At 38.4% G+C, this 27,392-nt stretch overlaps 1 protein-coding gene across 5 annotated transcripts in view; it reads right to left on the reverse strand.

Moving 5' to 3' along the window:
• The window catches only part of SMARCC1 (SWI/SNF related, matrix associated, actin dependent regulator of chromatin subfamily c member 1), a 175,813-nt gene that overhangs the window by 97,602 nt on the left and 50,819 nt on the right, over positions 1–27,392 (reverse strand). For 4 of the 5 annotated variants that reach the window (XM_045492723.1, XM_045492724.1, XM_045492726.1 and 1 more), the window contains exons 9-14: positions 24,222–24,347; positions 20,889–21,010; positions 17,376–17,500; positions 12,484–12,543; positions 7,465–7,502; positions 3,972–4,093 (exon numbers count right to left, since the gene is read on the reverse strand). In XM_045492723.1, coding sequence (XP_045348679.1) covers positions 3,972–4,093; positions 7,465–7,502; positions 12,484–12,543; positions 17,376–17,500; positions 20,889–21,010; positions 24,222–24,347 — 593 coding nt within the window. The remainder of the gene's footprint in view (positions 1–3,971; positions 4,094–7,464; positions 7,503–12,483; positions 12,544–17,375; positions 17,501–20,888; positions 21,011–24,221; positions 24,348–27,392) is intronic. The other variant, XM_045492728.1, reaches the window with a different exon arrangement.

Raw genomic sequence — 27,392 nt, forward strand, 5'->3', positions numbered from 1 at the left:
GCTGACAGCAGAGAGCCTGATGTGGAGCTCGAAGCCACGAACTGTGAGCCGAAGTTGGACACTTAACCACTAAGCCACCCAGGCGCCCCTCAAGCATTATTTTAAAAAATCAACTAGCTTGCACAAGTTCCTATGTATGAAGAGCATATAATAAAGGTTTCCCTCTCTAACCCTCAATATGTAACTGTAGTTTTTCTAATCCAATAACCAAACTCAAAAACTTCAATCAACACACTGAAAGCAATACATTTTATTATGTACTTGACATAACATATCATGACCACATGATGAACCACAAAATACTAAAGGCTCTTTGGATACTGGCTGACGAACATCGTAGCAGCTGGCACAGAAACAAACTGGTGAAGTGAACAACCAGCCAAAAGATGATGGAATTTACAATGATCAGTTTCTTGGGTTTTTCATATCAATGCAACTTTTTTCCAGCCCTCAGAAACTTTGTGATAAACTCTTTTTTTTTTTTTTTTTTTTTTAGATTTCAGTAATCGGGGCACCTGGGTGGCTCAGTCGATTGAGCGTCCGACTTCCACTCAGGTCATGATCTTGCACTTCTTGAGTTCGAGCCCCGTGTCAGGCTCTGTGCTAACAGTTCACAGCCTGGAGCCCACTTTGGATTCTGTATCTCCTTCTCTCTCTGCCCCTCCCTTGCTCACACTGTCTCTCAGAAAAAGAAAAAATAAACATTAAAAAAAAAAAAGATTTCGGCAATCTACTGCCTTTATAAAGATCATAGAACAAGGGATGCCTGGGTAGTTCACTCGGTTAAGTGTCCAATTTCAGCTCAGGTCCTATCTCATGGTTCGTTGAGTTTGAGCCCCACATGGGGCTCTCTGCTCTCAGTGCAGAGCCGACTTTGAATCCTCTGTACCCCCCTCTCTCTGCCCCTCCACTGCTTGTGCTCTCTCAAAAATAAACATTTATAGGGGCGCCTGGGTGGCGCAGTCGGTTAAGCGTCCGACTTCAGCCAGGTCACGATCTCGCGGTCCCTGAGTTCGAGCCCCGCGTCGGGCTCTGGGCTGATGGCTCAGAGCCTGGAGCCTGTTTCCGATTCTGTGTCTCCCTCTCTCTCTGCCCCTCCCCCGTTCATGCTCTGTCTCTCTCTGTCCCAAAAATAAATAAACGTTGAAAAAAAAATTAAAAAAAAAAAAAATAAATAAACATTTATAGGGGCGCCTGGATAGCTCAGTCAGTTAAGCATCCAACTCTGGCTCAGGTCATGATCTCATGGTTTATGAGTCTGAGCCTCACATCGGGCTATATGCTGACAGCTCAGAGCTGGAGCCTGCTTTAGATTCTGTGTCTCCCCCTCTCTCTGTGCCTCCCCTGCTTACACACTCTCCCTCTCAAGAATAAACATTTAAAAAAATTTTTTTAATTAAAAATATAAACATTTATAAACAAAGAAATCAATCACAGAACTAATTTTTACTATTTATGTAAAGGCCCTGATAATTTTGCAAAATGTTACAGATGAAAGCACTATAGAGACCATGTAAAAATCAGGCCTCATGAACTATACAAATGACCCACCTGTGTATCTAGTACAAAGGTTTTGACACTACTACAAATCAATGTTTTTTACTGATGACACTTTCTAGTTTCTCAGTGGCTTTCCAGATATGCAACATGTACTGGTTACACAGAGAAGAGCAAATCAGTAATCTGTGAATGTAACAAAAAGCATCGTTTGGCTGGTTCAGTTGTAGAGCATGTGACTCTTGACGCTGGGTCATGAGTTTGAACCCCACATTGAGTTTACTTAAAAACCATTCATTCTTGCATTATTTGGGAACATATAAATTGTTTGAACTGGATCTGTACTGCCAAATACTATAAATACAATGAATTACCTGGAAACTTCTAGGAAGATAATCCCTAAGACAAATTAATGCTATATACGTATGTGTAATGACTTTCCAAGTTTTACTATGAAGAGAATAGCTGTAAGCAATTAATTATATAGTTCTAATATACCTCTCATTGTTTTATTGTTACAGGTTAGGAAAGGCCCACAAAACAATACAATTTCTATATTCACCAAGAACAAAACACACATGAATGCTTAATCCAAAGAACTTTCTTTTCCTTACGTGCAGGCAGCTAATTGCTTAGGTTCTGAAAATGAGTAAGGAAGTGGGGTATTCAGAATCAGAAAATCTGAGTTCTCCCAATTGTCAAATGTGACTTTGAGCGCTTACACGGACACAGTATTTACCTTTATCTACAAAACAGGGGTGTGACACACACCTCCACTATCCACTAGAGCAAGCTTTATGACACACAATGGTTATGATGCAAATGAGTGTTTCTGTAACCTATAAAAACTTACCAAGTTATGTAGTATTAAGACTTTTTTCATTTTAGAGGAAAAGAACACTAGTTTCCTCAAGTGTGTCCTTTTCAACTGTTCGGAACCTGAACATGTAATTATAATTAATAACACTGATACTGAGACACTTCCAAATATAAAAATAATTTAACACAATCAATGTAATGAAGATTGACCTTCAAAGAAGAGCTATATACTTATTCTGTTCCAGCTTCTATTTATTCAAAACATTTAGGAACTGCATTCAGAAATGTTAAAGGCATGCAGAGAAGTCTCAATATTAGAGTCATATTTTGTGGTTTTGGAAAAAAATATAGCTCCAAATGGATCATCTACCCTTTTAAATTGGCTTCTAAAGATGTATATATGTCTAAATGCCATGTAGAAAGACACACATACATAAAATCACACCTATCCTTAAAAAATGATAATGTATAATTATTGAGAGCAGGCAACAGATCCAAGTAAGACCACAAGATTCTGAGAAAGGGCACCATCCATCACTTAAGCGTAAGTTATATATATAACTTTCCAATGAAAATACCTTAAAGAAGCTAACTATTTGGAGGGGTAAGTTCTGGAACATAAATTAAAAAATAAAAAGCCAGATAAAAATCAGCCTGACATGAAACAGTCACACTTCATAAGTAATCAATAAATAAAATACCTAGGACTAGTTATTTCCAACCACACTCCAATGATGTCAAACGGTTTTGGTAAAAATAACAGGGAAGATGCTGAGGAGAGTGTTTTCTTGAAATGTTTATACATGAAAAGCCTAATGTTAAAAATATTTCCTACTGGGGCACCTGGCTTGTTCAGTCGGTACAGCATGTGACTCTTCATCTCAGGGTCATCAGTTCAAGCCCCACATTGGTTATTAGAGCACACTCACAAAAAAAAAAAAAAAAAAAAAAAAAAAAAATCATATTAAAATGAAGCCATTACTAAAGATTTTATTTTTAAGTAATCTCTATGCCCAACATGGGGATCGAACTTACAACCCCGAGATCAAGAGTTGCAGGCTCTACCAACTGGGCCAACCAGGCACCCCTAGTGTTTCAAAATCATGTAATGAATGCCAATATTTTATAATTATTAAATATTTAACTATTTGCCCATCTGAATCATAACGGATTCTAAATGAATTAAGTCTAAGCTTACAAAATTTTACACCCCCAAGTTACAACACAACTTAGTTTCCATCTCTAAACTGCTTTAAAGAACACATTCCAGGGGAGCCTGAGTGGCTCAGTCAGTTAAGCGTCCGACTCTTGGTTTCAGCTCAAGTTATCATACATAACGGTTCATGGGTTCAAGCCCCGATTCAGACTCTGACAGTGTGGAACCTGCTTGGGATTCTCACTCACTCCCTCGCTCTCTGACCCACCTCCACTCGCATGCACAAAGTCTGTCTCTGTCTCTCTCTCTCTCAATAAATAAATAAACTTAAGAAAGAAAAAAAAGAACACATTCCAAAGTTAAAATCACTTTCCATCTTCCTTCATCCATCTGACAATGATTAGTGACAAGAGGGACTTGGGCAGAAAGGCATAAGATAACTTCAAGAAGTTCTCCCACACCTAAGTATCTTATTCACAGGTATACATGGCCCACTCACCAGTTATAATCAAACCATGATGCATAACTAGGAATAATAATGTGATTGGTCTGCTCTGTCACATTATCTTCTCCTGGGTCAAGTGAACGACTCTGATCACCTTTGCTAGGATCTTCGTCTTCCTATAGAAAAGAAGCCAGAGTTGAGAGAAACAGAGAACTACAGAGAGATATGTAACAGCTTTCAAACTTCTGATATTAGGGCATAAAATGAGGCCAGTTGATCCAATTTCAAGGATTAGAAAAACAAATTTCAAATAAAAACAACCCTTCACAGTTTTAAGGTACCTTCACAAGATTCCCAGATGACACAGCAGATTTTATTCCTTGCTTTTACAGATGAGGGAATCAACTCAGAGAAGACTCAAAACTTTTCTCACAATAGCTTGCTTCTTGCTTGTCCAGTTTTATCTAATCCTGGGATCACATATCTAGCTCTCAAGTGATTTATAAGGAGGTGACTCAAAGACCCTAATGAGGCATAATGACAAGCTTTCCCCTATCCCAAAGATTCATCAGTAAGTATCTGCTAGCAGCTACATGCACTTTATTCATTCCTCACAGTAACAGCAGCGATTACTACTACTTTTGTGGGTGAGAAAATGATGCACAGAGCTATTAAGTTATAAACAGGGTAGGGGTGCCTGAGTGGCTCAGTCGGTTGAGCATCCGACTTCGGCTCAGGTCATGATCTCACGGTTCGTGAGTTCAAGCCCCACATCGGGCTCTGTGCTGACAGCTCGGGGCCTGGAGCCTGCTTCCGATTCTGTGTCTCCCTCTCTCTCTGCTGCTCCCCTGCTCACACTCTGTCTCTCTCTCAAAAGTAAGTAAAGATAAAAAAATAAAAAAAAAAAAAAAAAATAAATAAATAAATAAACAGGGTAGGTAGAATTCCAGAAATCCCGGATAGAGGGCCTACACTCTTAATCATTTTCACTAATAAAAGTCAGCTCTGATTTTTATCCAATTTAAAGAGGTTTTAACTAATGATTCCACCTGAAAACCTGGCCTGGCTAATACAATAATTTAAAAATCACTGCTGTGGGTCAAAACACAAGAACATTTCTTATGCTTCCAATAAAAAATAGTAATAATTACTTCTAAATAATATCATGTAATACAAAGTTTGTATTCAAATGGTTCCAATTAACCCAAAAATGCCCTTTATACATTTTTGTCCCCAAATCAGAACCTAATCAAGAAATCCGTATTAAGTAACATTTGCATCTCTTCAGTTACCTTTAATCCCTGCCTCCCTCTGGGGGTGTATTTAATGAAATTCAAAGGTTTTAAAACTCCAGACCACACGACTTGTACAATGTTTAACAATTTCTATTTATCTTATTGATTCTTCATAATTAACTTGCAATTAAACATTTTTATCAAAAATATTACAGGAAGTAAGTTTTTTGACACTCAGATGTTTTCCAATTTTGTACAGTTAAATCTACAACCTTTCATCTGTGTTTTTACTGTTTTTATTCTTATGAAATTCTTTCCTATTAAAAACCAGTTCTACACTTTAATTTCTATCTTTAACTTCATTCAGTGTAAATATCTGTGCGGCATTATTTGAAGTGAGGATCTAGTATTACTGCCTAGAAACTTAAGACAGTAATTTCCTTAAGATCAATGAGTATAGAAAAAAGGTAATGTTTGAAAGCCCCAAGGAACTCTGGTTGTTACTTAAATGATGGTGAAACAAGTATGCTAATATTGATGACAAAAGTAAAAAATGTTATTTCCCAAATCAGGGGAGCTAGCAAAAAATATGCACATGGTTAAAGTGGTTTTGAAATGAAGGTTTCACAAACTCAATTAGAACACAAAATATATCCTTTATTCAGGAGAGAATGGCACTGCAATTAATAAAGGCCAAGAGGGTGCACCGGGGTGGCTCAGTCAGTTAAACCTCCGACTTGGGCTCAGGTCATGATCTCACCATTCATGAGTTCAAGCCCTGTGTGAGGCTCTGTGCTGACAGCTCGGAGCCTGGAGCCTGGAGCCTGCTTCAGATTCTGTCCCTCTCTCTCTCTGCCCCTCCCCTGGGTGGCTCAGTCGGTTGAGCGTCCAACTTCAGCTCAGGTCATAATCTCACGGCTCGTGGGTTCAAGCCCCGCACTGGGCTCTGTGCTGAGTGCTCAGACCCTGGAGCCTGCTTCGGATTCTGTGTCCCCTTCTCTCTCTGCCCCTCCCCCGCTCATGCTCTGTCTCTCAAAGATGAATAAAGATTTAAAAAAAAAAAAACTTTTTTCTTGATAAAAAAATAAACAAATAAAGGCCAACAGTCTATGGTTTAATTATCTGAGTAAGGAATCACACGGGATGGCATCGTGGGACGAGGTGTTACAGTAAATACGTCTAACAAGTTTTGGGTTCAGTTATACAACAGACTTAGCCTTGGTTTCAAAATGTCCCCTGCCCCTGGCATAAACAAAATCTCCTATGCCCAATTGTTTGGCTTTTTATTTGGGTCTCTTTCACTACCACATAAGAGTACTTACACAAGATGATGACATATTTTTATAAATGTAACATCTGTTGATGATTTTAAGTAGTTGGTTAACTGAAGAAGTCTGATTTAAAAAAGAAAATCATAGAGGTGCCTGGCTAGCTCAGTCAGTGTAACATGCAACTCTTGATGTCAGGGTTATGAGTTCAAGGCCCACACTGGATAAGGGATAACTTAAAATTAAAAGCTTAAAAAAAAAAAAAATTAAAATCATAAGGACAATTCAGATGAAGAGCCTTACATAGAGGAGTTTCTTGAAATACTTTTCAGGGCAATCCTGTCATAAATACATTCATTCCTTGAATGTATAAAAACAATAAATGTCAATTTGGGGGATTTCTCTGACTCAATGAAAAAGAACTATCCATTTTCAGCAAAAGAAGAAAGTTATTTCAGAGAGATTAGGGATTGGTTACACTTACTAATAACACAAACGACACTTTGAATGAACAATGGGCCATCTACTAAAAAGAAAAGTAAAATCCTGCCTTAAATCCAACACCTTTCAACAGCATAATTATTGATATGTCTCCACCGTAGAACTGATCAAACAGGAAGCAGCTGACTGTAATGGCTCCAAAAAGGTTAAGAGCATGATCAAAAGCTGTACTGGCTGTGGACTGAAATTGTACTGATATAAATGGAAGGGAGAAAATCAAGGCAAGGTATGGTCCCTGCTCACCTGTACCATCGGATAACACCTGGAACACTGCATTCAGCTCTGATTACCACCTTGCAACCAGAGCTATAATGGAATCGGAAATTAGCATAGGAGAGACACTACATGAGAAGATAGAAATTTCCTTTTGAAAAATCTTAGGAGTCGAGAAAGACAAATTATTTCAGAGATGGGTTGAAAACAAAAAATTAGAAGGGCCTCAAAATTGAGTATTTCTAAGGCACTTTCAATCAGTGTTTCTACTGCTCCATACATTGAACCCTTAGATAGCTACTTTTGCACCAGGCGTAATTAAATTGTTACCTTTCCTCCTGTTGTGACTGTTTCTTCATCCTGCTCATCTGCAAAATCAAAATATACAATTATGTAAAAATCAGGTATATGCGCTCTTTGGATTACTTGGAAACTTCAAGATAATTTTTAAAACTTTATATAATTATTACTAGAGAGGGAAAAGGAAAGAAATAAAACATTATTAAAGCAAACCCACCTCTAATAATTCAGTAAAGCGGTACTGTACACAGAAGCACAAAGATGAATAGAGCTTCAAGCATTAAATAATTAAAATTTCCAACAACAGGGAATTTATAATTAATTACTGCTTAGGCTACTAATCTCAGTTATGATCTTGCTAATAAAAGGTAAGGGACTTGATTAGGACTCTAGCCACTTGAGATTTAACGAAACAAAGTAATGACATTTTGGATCTCAGAGGAAATGAGTTAAGAAATGAGGAGTAAAGAAAAGAGGTGAGAATCAATCACTACAAAGTCCTGGTAAGAGTGTTAATACCTTCTGAGGATAGAAGACTCCAAAACCTAAATGCTGGCCTTGCAAAAGAACAGGAATAAACCCAAGTATAATTTAAACCAGGCAGCTGATTTCCACAGCAAAAAGTAAAAGTGCCAGTGTGGACATCTGTTTATATATTAACTATTGCTGCGTTTACATGACAATGGCAAAGTTGATTAACTGTGACAGAGACCATATAGCCCATACTGTATAAAATACCAGCTGGCCCTTTCCAGATAAGTATGCCAACATCTACATTAGAGAATATAAAAAGATCAGTAATACATGAACAATTAGTACTCAAACGTTCAACCATATTCTATAGAATGCCTCTACTATGTGTCCAAATGCTAAGGACACAATGAAAAACAAGAAAAGGTCCCTGTCTTCACTGAGTTTACACCCCAGTTGGGAGTGGCAGACTAGAGAGAAAATACACAAAAAGATTTCAGATGATGAAAGCTGGTATACAGAGAAAAACAATATATTTTAGAGAGGGATTGGGTGGGTGAACCCTTCTAAATAAAGAGGGAAGCGTCTCTGAAAAGGTAACATTTTAGCTGAAACATAAGGGAAGGACAAAAGCATTCCAGGGACAGGAAGCAGCCTGATCAAAGAGCCTCAGGTGGGGACGAACCTGACACCTTCACAAATCTGAAAGGTCACTATGAGCTTTGAAGGCTGGAAGAAATGAGCACAAGAGCAGAGTGCAGTGACACAAAGCACTGGCACTAAAGTTAGACCTAGACCGGAGTCTGTGCTCTGCCGCTTAATAGCTTTATGTTTGGAAACATTACCGAACCCCTCTAGGCTCATTTCCTCATTAATAACACAGGACTGGGGCACTTGGGTGACTCAGTCAGTTAAGCATCGAACTTCAGCTCAGGTCATGATCTCATTGCCTGGGACTTTGAGCTCCATATCAGGCTCTGTGCCGATAGCTCAGAGCCTGCAGCGTGCTTCAGATTCTATGTCTCCCTCTCTCTCTGCCCCTCCTCTACTCAAGCTCTGTCGGTCTCTCTCTCTCTCTCAAAAATAAATAAACATTAAAAAATTATTTCTTTAAAAAAACATAACACAAGACTAACATGGTTTTACAATGAAATGTGAACATATGTAGAATGATACCTGGCAGGTACTTAGGCAAAACAGAGATGGGCACTGTTGTTTGATTTCTAAGTTAGACAAACAACTGCTAGCAGGAATAGGAGATTCACCATGTGGTAAATAACTTATGGTCACCCAGTTCTGCACAGGGACTACTTTTTTTCCAGGAAGTGACTAACAGTTCTAAATAAGGTTGTCAAAATGAATTTTTTGTTCTTTGGATCTTGGTAAACCCCATGATAACCAATTTTTCACTAGATGGTGGTAACACAACTTAATGATCTCTCTCTGGTCAAAACACACCATTTAAATTTAGTTTGACAGGGGCGCCTGGGTGGCTCAGTCGGTTAAGCTTCCAACTTCGGCTCAGGTCATGAGCTCACAGTTCATGGGATCAAGCCCTGCTCTGTGCTGATAGCTCAGAGCCTGGAGCCTGCTTTTTTTTTTTTTTTTTTTTCCCGTTTATTTACTTTTGGGACAGAGAGAGACAGAGCATGAACGGGGGAGGGGCAGAGAGAGAGGGAGACACAGAATCGGAAACAGGCTCCAGGCTCTGAGCCATCAGCCCAGAGCCTGACGCGGGGCTCGTACTCCCGGACCGCGAGATCGTGACCTGGCTGAAGACGGACGCTTAACCGACTGCGCCACCCAGGCGCCCCTCCTGGAGCCTGCTTTGAATTCTGTGTCTCCCTCTCTCTCTCCCCCTCCCCCGCTCAAGCGCTCGCTCTCACTCGTGCGCTCTCAAAAATAATAAACATTAAATAAAAAATTTTAAATAAATAAAATAAAAATATATTTAACAGATTTCTGTCCCAGAGGTAGTCTTGGTACCCAAAGGAAATTCACTTCTGCTAATACTAAAGTAGGAGGGCCACCTGCTTATGGATTCCTAAACAGTACTCATAAATGTTCTCTTCCTCCTTCTAGATGTGGACAATCACACTTTCACCTCAGCCCCTGGAATCTGGACCTTTCAGTGATCTCAAGGAAGGAAGGGAGGGAGGGAGGGAGGGAGGAAGGAAGGAAGGAAGGAAGGAAGGAAAGAAGGACTGGGGATATTTAGCTAGGTGACATGTAAGGCAGAATATGGACCAGTTAATAAAACAATAAACAACTCTGTGAAGCGGAATTCCCAGTTGATGAATCAGTTACCCTTGGCACATGGTTCAGGTTATATCTAATGCAGAAAGCCAGATGATTAAGTGATACGTGGAAAAGCCTGTTGGTTCCTAGATGAGAGGCCAGGACAACAATTTAAAATTCCACAGACTCTAGCTCTCCAGCTGCGATGAGCAGCATCTTCATTCAGCCATAACACCCCTGCTGTTTAGACCTCGAGCCATTCGCAAACACAAAGAGCTCTTATACCCAGCACTGAAAGTTTTAGATCCAATTGAAACTTCTATCCAGTTCTTAAAACTGGCTTCGATTTGACTACTTTGATAAAGTCCATTAAAAAAACACTCTCGGGGCGCCTGGGTGGCTCAGTCGGTTAAGCGTCCGACTTTGGCTCAGGTCATGATCTCACAGTCTGTGAGTTTGAGCCCTGCATCAGGCTCTGTGCTGACAGCTCAGAGCCTGGAGCCTGCTTCAGATTCTGTGTCTCCCTCTCACTCTGACCCTCCCCTATTCATGCTCTGTCTCTCTCTGTCTCAAAAATAAATAAACGTTAAAAAAAACTTTAAAAAAAAAAAACAACACTCTCATAGTAGCTCCCATTTTTAAAAGGACAATTGTCTACACTCATAAAACTACAGATTGATTCCTTTTTAGGATATGTAATTAAAAAACAGAAACTATCAGGGCGCCTGGATGGTCCAGTGGGTTGAGCATCCAAGCCTTGCTTTCGGCTCAAGTTATGGTCCCAGGGTCATGGGGTCAAGGTAAGCATGGGCTTGTGCTAAGCGTGGAGCCTGCTTAATATTCTTGTGCGCTCTCTCTCCCTCCCTTCCTCTCCCAAGCTCTCTAAAATAAAGGTAAAATAAAATAAAATGGGTAATTAAAAAAAAAATTGAAACTATAATTCTATTTAACAAACTGTCCCAGTAAAGAGTATCCAGTCTTAACAATCATTTACTCTGTCACATTACAGAAAACATTAAAAGTCTATGTATAGCTAGTTTTGTTTTCTTGGCCTTTGATTCAGTGGACAAGTACCAGTTGTGGAATAGACAAGCTTATAGAAAATGGAAATTATTAATAGTTATTAATATTCTATTAAGAATGTTAAAAGACAATTAAGATAGAAATGTTTTGACAGCATTTGTTTCATTTATTTTGTTGACCTAACACCAACTTTACATAAACTGTCATCAAGATAATTTTCTATTTCTATTTCTGACATCAAAATTGGACCTGATGTTCAATGACAGGCTTTAAGCCAGAAAAGGATGATATAGTGAAATGAAGTGAAAAAAAAAAAAAAAAAAAAAACCCTCACTACCTACTAGCTGCCATCAAGAATCTCTATAATTTGGGGCGCCTGGGTGGCGCAGTCAGTTAAGCGTCCGACTTCAGCCAGGTCACGATCTCACGGTCCGTGAGTTCGAGCCCCGCGTCAGGCTCTGGGCTGATGGCTCAGAGCCTGGAGCCTGTTTCCGATTCTGTGTCTCCCTCTCTCTCTGCCCCTCCCCCGTTCATGCTCTGTCTCTCTCTGTCCCCCCACCCAAAAAAATAAATAAACGTTGAAAAAAAAAAGAATCTCTATAATTTATTTGAAATACAGAATTCACTTAGTGAAAAGATAAAGAAACTGAAGTTTCATTTTCCACATAAGGAGACCTCAAAAACCCTTTCAGGTATAAAATTCCCTAAAGTCAAAAATTCAGTATAAATTTATAAATATATAAATTATATAAATCCTGAAAACACTAGGTTCTCCCTTAATTTTTACAAGTGAACAGAGAAACTGAGATCCATATACAATTCTCAAAAACAAAGATGTTTACAACCACCTCTACTTTTTTTAAGTGGAACAAGTGACTACGTTCCTCTCTCCCACCCTCCAGCACATCCAAGGACCATGATGTCCTCATAAAAATGTACTCTGTATAATTTGTAAATACTACTATGAATGGATGATAGGATTCTCATTTTATACTATTTAGCCAACTAGAAGAAATACTTCTATTGAAGTATTTAAGAGTCAACAGACTTAAAAAAAAAAAAAGGCAATAGACTTTTGCTCTAAAGATGCAAAAATCAAATCAGTAAAGAGTAGAAAAAAATGATCACAGGAATTTAAATTTCCTAATATGGCAGCAAACCAAACTAACAGTGGTGCTAGGGTGACCATAGTCACTGTCTGCGCTGGAAAGCATAGCAACTGGAAGCAACATCTCTCAGGAAAGGAAGAATCATTAGAGGAGCTGAATCAATAAGAGAGACAACAACACAGAAATGTACAGATTGTTTGGTTTTTACCTAGATCTGCCACAGTTCCTCCTTTAACAGGTGTATTTTCACTATCTTTCTTTGGGTTCACTAGAAAGAAAAAAAAGAGTCATGATTTAGGGGGAAAGTTCTACTTTTTTAAAAGAAGAAAAAATAAAAGATGATTAAAAAGTACACGAATCTCATTGCAAACCACCACCATCCAGTGTTCACCTTCATGAAAAACTGTAAATCTGATGAAAAAAATACTAACACTTAATATAAGACTGCCATTTTGCAATTAATTACCCAAGCATCAATTTTTTCATGATAAAAGTACACAATACACAAATATAGAGAGCAAAACCTGAAAAGAACCTTTCAATCCCTTCCCCCAAAGTATTTTTTATTACATTTTCTGTGTGTTTGTGGATTCCCATTTTTGTGGCATTCATTTAGGTAAATAAACTCAGGGAGAACTGATACCTATTATATATCTCTGTAAACTTCAAAACCTGTATGAGGGGTTTAGGGGCTCCTGAGTGGCTTGGTCAATTAAACATCTGACTTTTGGTTTCGGCTCAGGTCACGATCTCACAGTCATAGGATCAAGCCCTATGTCCCACTCCATGCTGAGCGTGGAGCCTGTTTGAGCTTCTCTCCCTCACTGTTTGACCCTTCCTGTTCATATTTTCTTTCTCTCAAGGTAAATAAATAAACCTAAAAAAACCCACAAAACCTGTATGAGGGGTTTAAATCTTACAGCTCTGTTATCCATACTGTGCTTCTTCCTTAGCATTCTACCCATGTCATTCAACTGTGTGCCTATATGACCATTCCATGTTAAGTGTTTTTAGTTACATTTATAGTTAAATTATATACAACGATTTCATTTAAATGAAATGAAATGAATCCACTGTGTCCATGGATGGGTCATACATAAGGTAACCAGCCCTATATTGATGGCAACTGTTGTTTATTTTCAATTTTTCACTATAACATAATCCACATCCTCTTACATTCATCTTTTTTTGTATGAGCGGGGGAGGAGCAGAGAGAGAGAGAAAGAGAGAGAGGGAGACACAAAATCTGAAGTAGGCTCCAGGCTCCGAGCTGTCAGCACAGAGATCAATGCGGGACTTGAACTCACAAGCTGTGAGATCATGACCTGAGCCAAAGTCAGACGCCCAACTGAGCCACCCAGGTGCCCCATCTTACGTTCATCTCTAAGCGTGCCTATAATTACTTAAAATGGGCTCTGAAATTAAAACTGCTACTGCACATACACATTAAAATTGAACAAATAAATTGTGTTAAGTGGCTTCATTAATTTATACTTCTACCAACAGCATCTGAAAATACCCACTTTCTCAAAACATCAGTACTCTGTGAATCATCTATTTTCTAAGTCTGGAAAATCTAATAGATGAAAAGTGTTACTTTAATAATTTATATATCCTTGATTAAGAGAGGTTGAGCATCTTTCCACACATTTAATGGCCCTGAAATTTGATAAAATTACCAGTACATAAATACTTTGCCCTTAAATACAAATCAAAAACACATTGGGATACCACCTCACACCGGTGAGAGTGGCTAACATTAACAATTCAGACAACAAGAGATGTAGGCTAGGATGTGGAGAAAGAGGAATCCTTTTGCACTGCTGGTGGGAATGCAAACTGGTGCAGCCACTCTGGAAAACAGGAGGGAGGTTCCTCAAAAAGTTAAAAATAGAACTACCCTACAACACAGCAATTGCACTATTAGGTATTTATCCAAAGGATACGGGTGTTGATTGAAAGGGGTACATGCACCCCAATGTTTTCTGCCAGTGCTATTGACAACAGCCAAAGTATGGAAAGAGACAAAACGTCCATTGACTGATAAATGAACAAGATGTGGTGTAGGGGCGTCTGGGTGGATCAGTTAAGCATCTGACTTCAGCTCAGATCTGATCTCACCATTCTTGAGTTCGAGCCCTGTGTCGGGCTTTGTGCTGACAGCTCAGAGCCTGAAGCCCACTTCAGATTCTGTGTCTCCCTCTCTCTCTGACCATCCCCCACTTGCATTCTATGTCTCTTTCTCAAAAATAAACATTTAAAAAATTTAAAAAAAAAGACATCACACACACACACACACACACACACAAAGAGGAATATTACTAGGAGATCAAAAAGAATGAAATCTTATCATTTGCAACAACATGGATAGAACTAGAGTATAATAAGCTAAGCAGAATATGTCAGAGAAAAATATATGATTTCACTCATATATAGAATTTAAGAAACAAAACAGATGAACCTAGGGGAAAGGAAGCAAAAATAAGATAAAAACAGAGAGGTAGACTCTTAAATACAAAGAAAAAACAGGGCTGCTGGCAGGGTGTTGGGTGGGGGTATGGCCTAAATTGGTGATGGGCATTAAAGAGGGCACTTGTTAGGATGAACACTGGGTATTATATGTCAGTGATAAATCTCTAAATTCTATTCCTGAAGTCATTAACACTATATGTTGACTAATTTGGGATTTAAATTTTAAAAATAAATAAATAATAAAGTAGGTCTTCCAGTGGGGAGGGGAGGAATACAAATTTAGGGTTCGAATTCTCTGTTAAATGACTAATGAATATTTCATCTAAGGCTAACACTTGCATTAAGTACATCAATATTTGGAAGTTTACTTAAATAATTTTGTTTTTAAATTTGGAACTTGAATCCACCTGAAGCTTAACTTCTTATTTATGACACAAAAAAGAATACAAAATTTTTCCAGATGTATTTATGCAACCGTTTGGTCTTTTCCCACAAACTGGCACTGCGAAAGTCACAGTAAATTAAATTTATAAACAAATATGGATCTACAGTTGAACCAACCATTCTACCCCACTAAGGGATTCAGCCATTCCTGTGTCGAAATCATACACTATTCATTATTACAGGTTTATAGTTTAGACAGTTATCTATTAAGACTACCACCACCTTCTTAGTTTTTTTATTTAAAATAAATATTTCGGGGGTGCCTGGCTGGCTTAGTCCAAAGAACATGCAACTCTTGATCTTGGGGTTGTGAGTTTGAGCTCCACGTTGGCTGCAGAGATTACTTAAATAAATAAACTTAAAAAAATAAAATAAAATAACGAAGGGTGCCTGGGTAGCTTAGTCAGTTATGCGCCCAACTTTGGCTCAGGTCATGATCTCACAGGTTTGAGTTTGTTAAAGCCCCGCATCAGGCTCTGTGCTGACAGATTGAGCCTGGAGCCTAGAGCCTGCTTCAGATTGTCTCCTTCTCTCCTTCTCTCCTTCTCTCTCTCTCTCTCTCTCTCTCTCACCCTTCCCTTGTTCAAAAAATCATAATGGCAGACTTATGCCCAACCACATCAACAATTCTGTTACATTTTAGTGGGCTTCATATTCTAATTAAAAACAGAAAATGTGGGGACATTTGGGTGGCTCAGTCAGTTAATCGACCAACTCTTGATTTCGGCCCAGGTCACGATCTCACGGTTCCTGGAATGGAGCCCCACGATGGGCTCTGAGGTGACAGTAAAGAGCATGCTTGGCATTCTCTCTCCCTCTCCCTCTCTCTCTGCCCCTCCCCCACTCACTCTTTAGGCATGCAGCATGCACACGCTGTCTCTCAAAATAAATAAATTTGAAAAAGAATGTGGTGAGAACAGACTTTCTAAAAAATAATAAACAGATTTTAAAAATGTGTTTTTTTAGGAGAATAAAAACAAGACTCAACAATATCCTGTTTAAAAGTGATATACTTTACATAATCAAAGTGAAACTAACAGGATGCAAGAGAGATGTAAGTCAGAAATCTAAAGTGTAAGAACAGGGGCACCTGGGTGACTCAAGCATATGACTCCTGATTTCGGCTTAGGTCATGATCTCACCATTAGATCAAGGCCCACATAGGGCGCCGCGCTGACAGTGTAAAGCTGCTTGGGTTTCTCTCTCTCCCTTCTCTCTGCCCCTCCCCCATGCGCACACAGGAGAAAGACAGAGAGAAATAACTAAACCTTAAAATAAATATTTATTCATAAATAATAAATTTTAAATAAATAAACTTTAAAAACTAAAGCGTAAGAACAAAGCTATGTAATTTACAGAACTGCTATATTGGAGTACATAAGGACTAATACAAAAAATGTAGAAGTAAAGAACAGTGTGGTTTGATGAGCTTTACTATTAGCAGAGAACCTGGCCTTCAAGACAAGCACTACAATGGCACCTAGAGACACACAACACAAGAGTCAGTTCATCAGGAGGACATGATGGTACTAAATGTATATGCCCTTTAGTAACAGAGCTTCAAAGTATATGAAAATACGTAAGAGAAAAAAAATTCACAGGAATCAGAGACAAAAACAAATACAGTTAACTAACATCCTACTCCCAATAACTGATTTAAATAGATTAAAATGTACATGGATAAGTGCTCCACCTTCTCATATGTATATTCATTCTACTAGGATTTAAGAACAATTTTTTTTTTTTAATGTTTTTATTTATGTTTGAGACAGAGAGAAACAGAGCATGAGCAGGGGAGGGGCAGAGAGAGAGGGAGACACAGAATCCGAAGCAGGCTCCAGACTCTGAGCTGTCAGCAGAGAGACCGACGTGGGGCTCGAACTCACAGATTGTGAGATCACGACCTGAACTGAGGTCGGACGCTTAACTGACTGAGCCGCCCAGGCGCCCCAAGAACCATTAATTTTAAAGTATTGCTAAATCTAGAGAACTTTTCAGTCAGTGTTTTTCTCAATAAGCAGCAAAAGTACACCAAAAGATTGTGAACCAGGTAATTTCATAAACATTTTGACCTTGAAAGTTGGTAACCAGGGACACAGAGCAAGAAATGATTCATTCCAAAGCACTGCTAAGAATGATTAAATCACACTAATACTCTCATAGTCTAGACAGAAGAATACAAACCATTTTTTGGAAGTACCACTTCCTCTATGTTGGGTACTGGTGTTGGGTCTTCCATGTCCTTGGTAAGATCTTCTTGCTCATCTTCCTCTTTCTGACTTCTGCGCTTCCCATAAAGACTAGCTTGGCTAAAACACACAAGGTATGTAAATATGTAAATAAGAATGACTATAGCTACTCCTAGCAGACAATTTCAAAGGCTTTACCTCATTGTTATAACCTATGCTCAGAATTGCTTTAAAAGACAAACAGAAATTAAAAAAAAGAAGTAGGTACATTCCCAAATTACATCTAACCAGCCAAAAGGAAAATAAAGGTTATTGGGCATAAGAAATGAGTACAGAAATCCTACGATACAAACTGCAGACAGCATCCTAAAGGGTTTTAAATTAGTGTAATAAAAGAACATCTGCTAAGGATATACGGCACATACTTTATCTCACATCATAAACAATCACTTACATAAGAAATTTTCTCAAAGATACGTACAACCATATTTTCCTAGCTCTTTGTATCATCCAAATATCAGGAACTGCAAAGTAAAATCACCTAGGATGGTACTATTTTTTTGGTTTTTTTTTTGTAAAAATTGCTATTGCTCTTTCTTTAGTTTATTTCAAAACTAACATATTCCAGAAAGCAGATTAGGGTTCAAACAAGAATGGAATAATTCCTTACCTTGAGGAATTACACAGGATACAAGACAGAAATTATCATCAACCTCCAATAACATGATGTGTACCAACACAAAGAAATAAAAATATATTTTTTATAATAAACAAATAATTAAATATTCCAAGAAAATAAGAGTTAATCAGGATTGAAGGGACAGTTAAGCTAACTTGGAACTCTAACAATTCACCAAAAAGTAGGCAATATTTCAGGATGATGAATGAAGGAATAAAGGTATTAAGAAAAGAAATAACCTGTTCTGGGGAGGAATAAGCAGGAACCCTGAGCACACTGGCAAGTGAGAAGCAGTGGAGAAAGAAGTGATGGGAACACACAGTGGGCCAGCACGAGTCCTCACACTGCTGAGAGAGTGAGCAAAGTTCTCTTCTAAGAAGGAAAAGATACTGGAATAGATTAGAATCAGGTATATAGGCAAAAATATTTTTAAAAATTTTAATAAAAACTCCATGACAATTGTTTAAAAGTGTATGAACCTAAAGGTGGCAGGGAGATAAAATATGTTTAAAAAAAAAAAAAAAAAAAGGAAGGAAAGAAGCAGGGAAGATCAATAAAACAAACATTAGGAAAATAAATGTCAGTGTTTTTTTTGTTAAAGGGAACTTACAATGAAGCTCAAATGCCTGTTCATGAGGGGACAGATGTATTCACTTGAAGGACATACACACATCTATCTGGAGACTCAATTTGGTGGGCTTTACACTCAGAGGGGAAGATCACTGTGAGCCTCCTAGACACCATGTCTTGGTTTGGTGACCACTGGTGTCCTGGCACTGCACCTCAGCCCTTAAGTGGGAAGAAGGGTACATCGATTTCAGGCCCAGGAACACCTGGCAAAGTTGTGTGGCTTTCTTCACAGGGCTATCAGGGAGCGCTGAATTCTCTGCACATCAACCATAAGGCTCAGATTAGAGATTTAAGAAATAAGGTTACTCTCATAATAGTTAAAGAAAAATCTATTTTTGTGAGTTTTTTATATCACAGTATATTTGACAAAATGACAAAACTTAGACCTTTTTCACATCCCTAAAAGTTTCCAGGCATAGTTAACAATGGTTCAGATAACCCTACCCTTCAAGAAATAACATGATTCAAGGCATGTTCTGGGCATAAAGAAAGGCTAATTTAGCCACAGAGTCAGTAAGAGGAAGCTAGTGGAAAGAAGATACAAAATACATCTTTACAGTCCAGTCAACAGCCAAAAATTTAACCAATTTATAGTCACATGAAAGCATAAATTTTGCAAGCTGTCATTTTCTAAGACTAAAATTATTTTGAGCCAGACAAACCTGAAATTAAGTATCTACTTAATATATAAATGTTAAGTATTATCTGCCATTTATTAAGTATCTATTTCAGGCCAGAACCTGCACAGGGGCTTTAAAGTCTCACTTAATCCCCAAAACAACTTATTCAACAGAAACCAAAATCCCCACTCAAGCAAGATTTACTAAGTACAAATGTGATGCCCTGAACAAGGCACTACGTTGGAACATGAAATGGACATAGGTTCATTTCCTCTAGGAGTCATTCTGATCACAAATAGGACAGGTGGTAAAATGAGAGACACTAATTTCTTGGTGAAATTAGTGAATATATAATTTATTAAATTCCTTACCAGCCACATTGCTCAATATACAATTAGATACAGAAAAAAGACTGTATTCAAGGTGCCAACATCAGATGGCCATCTTACAAAGGAGATGAAGAAAGGGGAAGGAAGAGAGAGGGGAAGAGGAAAAGGAAAGAAAGACGAAGAGCCAAACAATCTACCCTCAGACCTTGATGGTGATAGAATTTAGTTGAAAGGATACAGGAACAGGAAGCTGAGCGTCCAGCTTTGAATCCTGACTCTAAGCAAAAATCTCTATGTGACCTTGGAAGAGTCACCTCTCTACCCTGAACCTCAATCCCTGCTTCCTAAGATAAAGATGTTTATGATACTTCAAAGATCCCTTTCAGTTTTAAGATTCTGTACATGGTTTCCACTCTCACTAAGCTGTGAACCAAAGCTCCAATCCAGAAGCCCAAGGTTTATTGCCTTCCCACAGCTACCCCAGAGAGAGAAAAATAGATTCTCTCTGAATTTGATCATGGAATTGGAGTGGCTATATTTTAAATACAAATTAGATATCATAGTATATTTTCTGTGGAATATAAAGTTAAATAAGTGTGTGTGTGTGTGTGTGTGTGTGTGTGTGTATGACGCACTATTATCCAGCCATAAAAAAAAAAAGGAAATTCTGTTACTTGAGACACCAGGAATGGACCTTGAGGTCATTTTGCTAAGTTAAATAACTATGAGAAAAATAAATACCATATGATCTCTCTTATATGTGCAATCTAGGAAAAAAAATCATAGAGGGAATACACTGGTGTTGCCAAAGGCAAGGGGTGTGGAGAATGGGTGAAGCTGGTGAAAAAGTATAAACTTCCAGTTATAAAATAAATAAATCCTGGGGGTGTAATATACAGTATAGTGGCTGCAGTTAACACTATATTGTGTATCTGGAAGTTGCTAAAAGAGTAAATCTTAAAAGTTCTCATCACAAGAAAAAATTCTAACTGTGTGGTGTTGGATGTTAATTAGACTATGATTATGTCACTGTACAGATCTCCTTGAACACAAGGTGCCTTAGCATAAATACAACGTAAGATGGCTATCAGATAACATCTGACAAGATGAGCTGCCAAAGTCAGCCAACTTCCAGTATAAATGTAAGTCAGCCAACTTCCCTTGAGCAAAACTTCCAGTATAAATGTAAAAACGTGGAACATCCTTTAGAGTTTGTTTTAATGCTTTCTGAGTCACGCTGCAGTTCTTACCCTTTCTTTCCACTTTTCTTCCGGGATTCTGTGGGTGTTGGAGGTGGAGGGGAAGGCGAATGTTTCCTCTTTCGAGCATTAGCTGATGCTTTCCTATCTCTTCTCTCTGGACTTCTGACTGGCTAGGAAGAAGTAAATGGAAATAAATATCAGCCAGCTTTTCGGACTCCTCCATTTCAACAAACCTTTGCCCAAGGTGGGTTTTCACCTAGCTCAGAGCAATTGAAAGGAACATCATTAAGTGTCTTGGACCACCCATAGTCAAGACTTTCTCTGACCCTCCAGGTGATGCAGCACCAATGGAAATATCAAAACCATCCCCCAAGTATTCAAACTATGCTACAAAACAGACATGCCCAAATCCTGCACAACTAAAATATGTTCCTGTTCACATTATTTCCAGATGGGAAAAGCACTTTCAACAACTACTGAAGAATATGAAACATATGCTATTAGACTAATAATATACAAAGACTGGTGAATAATCTTGTGGAAATGTCTCTGAAACTGCTCCTGACACATCAGTAAAAGGAATATGAGAAAATTTTATGACATAAGAGATGTTAAATAAGACTGCAATTTATGATTTAAAAGTCAATCTACAGAAGTACAAATATCTCTATTTGCAGCTGGCATGATCTTATACATAGATAAGCCTAAGGAATCTAGAAAACACTTTCAGAGCTAAAGAGTTCAGCAGGTGCAGGATACACATATCAATATACAAGAGTCAACCTGTAGATGATAACTATGGATTTCATAAAACAGACAATAAAGAGTTAACACCTAAGATGACCCAAAGTACTATATTTGAGGTGCAAAAAATAAAAATAAAAAAAACAGAGATTAAAACATCAATTAAACATTCATTATCTCTGGTACCATCATACTCCTTACAACTATCTGCTTCCTTTCAGAAGCTCTGTAGCATCAAATGGAAATCTGAGTCATTGTACAGAGCTATACAAGAAGCTTTAGAAAAAATCTAAACTGCACACACTGTACAGTAAGTCTGAAGCTAAACATTAAAAAAAATTTTTTTTAATGTTTATTTATTTTTGAGAGAGAGGGAGAGACAGAGCACAGCAGGGGAGGGTCAGAGAAAGGGAGACACAGAATCGGAAGCAGGCTCCAGGCTCTGAGCTGTCAGCACAGAGCCCAACGCGGGGCTCGAACTCACGAACTATGAGATCATGACCTGAGCTGAAGTCAGGCATTTAAATGACTGAGCCACCCAGGTTTTTAAATTTTATTTATTTATTTTAGAGAGGAAACAGAAAGAGAATACCAAGCAGGTTCCACACTGTCAGCACAGCCCAATGCAGGACTCAAGCTCACAAAGTGTGACATCATGACCTGAGCCAAAACCAAGAGCCAGACGCTTAACCGAATGAGCCACCCAGACACTCCTGAAGTTAAATTTTTAAAAAGAGCTATTAACGTTTTCTTGTTTTTTTAATTTTAGATAAAGAAAGACAGCACAAGTGGGGGAAAGGGGCAAAGGGAGAGAGAATCTTAAGCAACCTCCGTGCTCAGTGCAGAGTCTGACACAGGGCTCAATCCTACGACCCTGGGATCATGACCTGAGCCAAAATCAAGAGTCAGATGCTCAATCACAAGAGCCACCCAGGCACCCCTTAACATTTAAGTAGGTTCCACGTCCAACGTGGGTCTTGAACTCGTGACCCTAAGATCAAGAGTTGTTTGCTCTATCAACGTAGTCAGCCTGGTGCCCGCCCCTAAAAATACAGATTAAATCGATTTTGGGGCACCTGGATGGCTCCAGACAGTTGAGCACCCAACTTCAGCACAGGTCATGATCTCGCGGTTGGGGAGTTCGAGCCCCACGTCAGGCTCTGTGCTGACAGCTCAGAGCCTGGAGCCTGCTTCAGATTTTGTGTCTCCCTCTCTCTCTGCTCCTTCCCCGCTCATGCTCTGTCTCTCAAAAATGAATAAATGTTAAAAAAAAATTCTTTTTAAATCGATTTTTACAGAATCTCCCTAAAAATAAGTGAATAAATTAATAAATAAACCATCTAAATCTGAACAGAAATGGCTATGGGCAGACCTGTTTAATAATGTGATGTAGAAATGAGACTATTCCTAGTGACAAAAAAGACTTGGTTGGAAATACAGTAAAGGAAAACAAATATGTAAGCATATGGGGGGGGGGCGCTAAATAAAAAAAAAAAGATTTAAGTCAAATTCCAAAGCAAATAAGGACAAATTAAAAATCAAAGGCTATGAAAACGTCCCAGTTTCTTTTAAGTAGGCTTCATGCCCACTGCAGAGCCCAACGTGGATCTTCAATTCGCAACCGTGAGATCCAGACCTGATCTGAGATCAAGTGTCAGACACTTAAATGACTCAGCCACCCAGGCACCTCGAAAAAGACCCACTTTTAAAAAATTTTTCTTAAAAATAAAAAAATACACACAGCATGACAAAGAGTTTTAGTAAGAAAGTGTCAGCTGAAAAGAGATATGAAAAAACTGTACATTCTAAGTGAACAGTTAAAAGTATTTCTGTCTCAACAATTTTTCAAAGAAATAAAATACAAAACAAAAAGCAAAAACTTTATGCATCCCCAGTAAAAGGGAATGAGAATCTTACCGAAGCGGGTCATCAGCCAACAGACCAACACATCCAAACCTTCTTCTCAGAACCCCCTCCCTCTCGTGACGCATCTACCTCCCAAGTTGTGGCTTCTCAAGAATCATGGATAAATATTAGGTGGTTGGGCTTCTTAACACTTTAAAGAGTAATAAATCTCACATCCTCCCACCTTAAAAAAGGGCTGAACCATACCTTTGAGACCTTGAAGGCCTATACTTTGTACTACCTACTGTGTATGTATATGGCAACAAAGCTATTCAAAACTACTAAGACAAAACCAATTTTCCCTTGAAAAATCAACACCTAAATTAAATTATCCCGTGATAATATTTGGTTCACAAAATTAAAACTCAGATCTAGAAAGGAAAATCAACTACACTAGGGGTGCCTGGCTGCCTCAGTTGGTAGAGCATGCGACTCCTGATCTTGGGGTTACATTCAAGCCCTGTGCTGGGTGTAGAGATTACACAGAAAAATCAGCTGGAATGTTGCCACACTGCATGCGTCACTTGAAATCTCAATGACCCTTTGAGACTTCCTTGCCCCTTTTGTGGGAATGCCAGCTCCTGAGAAGGCTGTATGGCCATTTGGTAACTTTTTATATAATATACCTGATACACCTTGGGCTGTATGTGAGAGTTTATTAGTGAAAATCTGACAACAATGAGGCCCAGAGAAGAAACAGCTAGAGGAGAAAAACGGTACCAAACCAAATACCTCTTCATTCTTTGTTGAAATTCGCTGACGAAAACTCACAGGCTTCCTGTTCTCATCCACCTCATAATCCTCCTCATTCATCCATTCATTGAAAACATCAGTATCCAAAATCCATCTTGCATGAACCTAAAACCACAATGAAGCATGTGTATCTATATAAATAATAAATCACTACAGTTTGTATAAAGTATTCAGAACAAAAGAAGCTGACTTCTTATTCTCAAAGCCTCAAATGCATAGAAGAGTTTAAAAACATGAGACCATTAAAGACCTGTGAATGGCAACTTAACCATTTCTAATTTTTATTTCATGTTACTGAGTATAGTAAGAAAGTATCATTGGTTTTGCATAGACTGAGATTTTTTTAAAATTTTTTTAATGTTTATTTACTTTTGAGAGAGAGAGAGAGAGAGAGACAGACAGACAGACAGAGGGGGAGGGACAAAGACAGACTGGGACATAGAATCAGAAGCAGGCTCCAGGCTCTGAGCTGTCAGCAGAGCCGGACACAGGGCTCAAACTCACGAGCCATGAGATCATGACCTGAGCCGAAGTTGGATGCTTAACTGACTGAGCCCCCCAGGGGCCCCTAAAGTTTTGATAACTAAGACCCTTATATTTGATAATCACGTCATTGTTATTTCAGCTTTATTCAGTTATAACTGAAAAATAAAATTGTAAGATATTCAAGGTGTACATTATGGTGATTTGATATGCATATACACTGAGAAAGGATCCTCCCATCTATTAATTAACACAACCATCACCTTACATACTTATCTTCCTTATGTGTGAGAACATTTTAAGTTCTATTCTCTTAGCAAATTCCAATTATACAATAGTGTTATCAACTATAGTCACCATGTTTTACCTTAGAACTTAGAACTTCCATATAAAACTTCCATAGAACTTAGAACTTCCATATAAAAGCACTATCATGCAGTATTTACTGTTCTCTGTTTGGCTTATTTCACTAATCATGTCATCTTTATCTTGATGAAAACCACTGATAAAAATTCAACAGCAATAGGCCAAAGCTAGCCATTGCTCTAGGCATGAAGGATGTCTTTATGTTTATGCATTCGACAAAATTCTAAGGAATGACGAAAGAGAACATTTACAGAGCGTCAAGTACACAGGTGCTTTCTGGAAACCTTTCAGGAATAGCCAAGGTAGGGGAGCGGGTGGAGAAGTGAAAATCAGATTCAGGATTCTTACAAGCCCTTTACATGGCAACTTCTCTTGTTTTGTTAATGTTTTTGAGTAAGAATTAATAAAATGATGGGTTTTCTGAATGTTATATACATACAGATATTTAAACCACAGACCTAGCTTATAACAGGAATTATCCAATACAATTTCTCATAGGGAGTACACTGGAAATTGGGACTAGACAATTCTTCCCTGTGTAGACAAATGCAAAATAATTTCAGCATGAAAATAATTAAATTAAATAAGTTACTGACCACTGAAAAACGAGAACTCCATAAATCCATACTGGTAACAAATAAATAAGGGGAGAGGAAGGGCTCTTGCTTATAGAACTCTGAAAGCCAACTGGTAAATGTGGAGGAAGGGCTGGAATAGAAAATTATCACTGTGCAATCATCAAAGAAAAGATTGGCTCAGGCAAGAATTTCAAGTTGATGTTAAATCTGGGTGACGAATGGAGAATTTTGATGGGAAGCAGGGTATCTGTATGGTCTAAAAGAATCTCTTACAGATTGCTTATAAATTGCAAGTGAAAAAAAAAAAAAAAAAGAAAGGAACTATACAGTGGATCCATCACAGCACACCTTAACTGGGTGATCAGTGTCACCACCCAGTAACAGATGGACAAGGCATGCCTCCCAGTATGACGCCCTGAGAAGGACACAACATCACTTATGCAATATTCTGGCTAGAATACAGAACCTGATTTAACCATTAAAAAAGATCACAAATGCCAAATGAGAAATATTCTTTTCAAATTCAAAAATGTCTTAGGAGGCAAGGAAATACCAGGATAATGTTTCAGGTTAAAGGGAACGAAAGAGACAGGATATTTTACTGTAACAGCTGATATTAAACAGTATTCTGTAGCAGAAAAAAATGCTACAAAAAACTTTTTTGGGTCAAGTGACAAAACTGGAATACAGACAGTAATGTATTGTGGCAACATTAAATTTTACTGAATTTGACAACCGCAATGTGCTCATGTAGGAGAATCTCATATTCTTAGGAAACACAAACATGTCTTAAAGGCCTGTGATATATGCATCCTTATCTCAAAAGGTTATGAATAAAAAATAAAAACACACAGAGAAGAAGTGATAGGTCAGAATGGGAGTAAAATGTAAAAAATAGGCAAATCTGGATAAGGGGTGTACAGGTATGCCACCTACTGTTCTTACTCTTGCTATTTAAGTTTGAAAATATTTCCAAATAAAAGGGTTTCAAAAAAAGACTAAATTGTTAATCCCAGCTTCCTCATATGAAATCTGAAGCTTTAAGTCTTTCTGAACATCACACAACTCAAACTAGGTTGAATCAGGTGTAACATCTAATATTTTTAAGTGTTCAGCATACCACATAAAACAGCCAATAGAAACTATGTATAATTACCATTTCTCATGGAAAGTGAGATCTCCCTGCAAAAATAACTGATTCCAGGACTGGGATATAGAACTGCAAAAAGAGGTTGGAAATTCTTTTTGTCCCAGAAAATAGGAAATATGCAAAAATGAATCGAATAATACCAAAAAGTCACAGGAGGCAGCTTAAAGGAGTTCCCACTGGCCAAATTCTGGACCATTCATCACACTGAAGAATGGCAATGTCACTGCTCCACGACTGCATAGTGAGACTATAGATACATGTAGAGGGAGAAAAGAAAGCTCATTACCATGTAAAATGTCAGTAACAAGCATAGAATGGACAGAGTGAGAAAACCACTAGTAGTAACTAATTCAATCAGGCAGGAATTACGAGTGAGCAAACTTAGGGATACAAATTTGATGAAGAAAAGGATATTTAGGGGCGCCTGGGTGGCGCAGTCGGTTAAGCGACCGACTTCAGCCAGGTCACGATCTCGCGGTCCGGGAGTTCGAACCCCGCGTCAGGCTCTGGGCTGATGGCTCAGAGCCTGGAGCCTGTTTCCGATTCTGTGTCTCCCTCTCTCTCTGCCCCTCC

The sequence above is a fragment of the Leopardus geoffroyi genome, chromosome A2 (genome assembly GCF_018350155.1).
Source record: "Leopardus geoffroyi isolate Oge1 chromosome A2, O.geoffroyi_Oge1_pat1.0, whole genome shotgun sequence".
NCBI lineage: Eukaryota > Metazoa > Chordata > Mammalia > Carnivora > Felidae > Leopardus > Leopardus geoffroyi.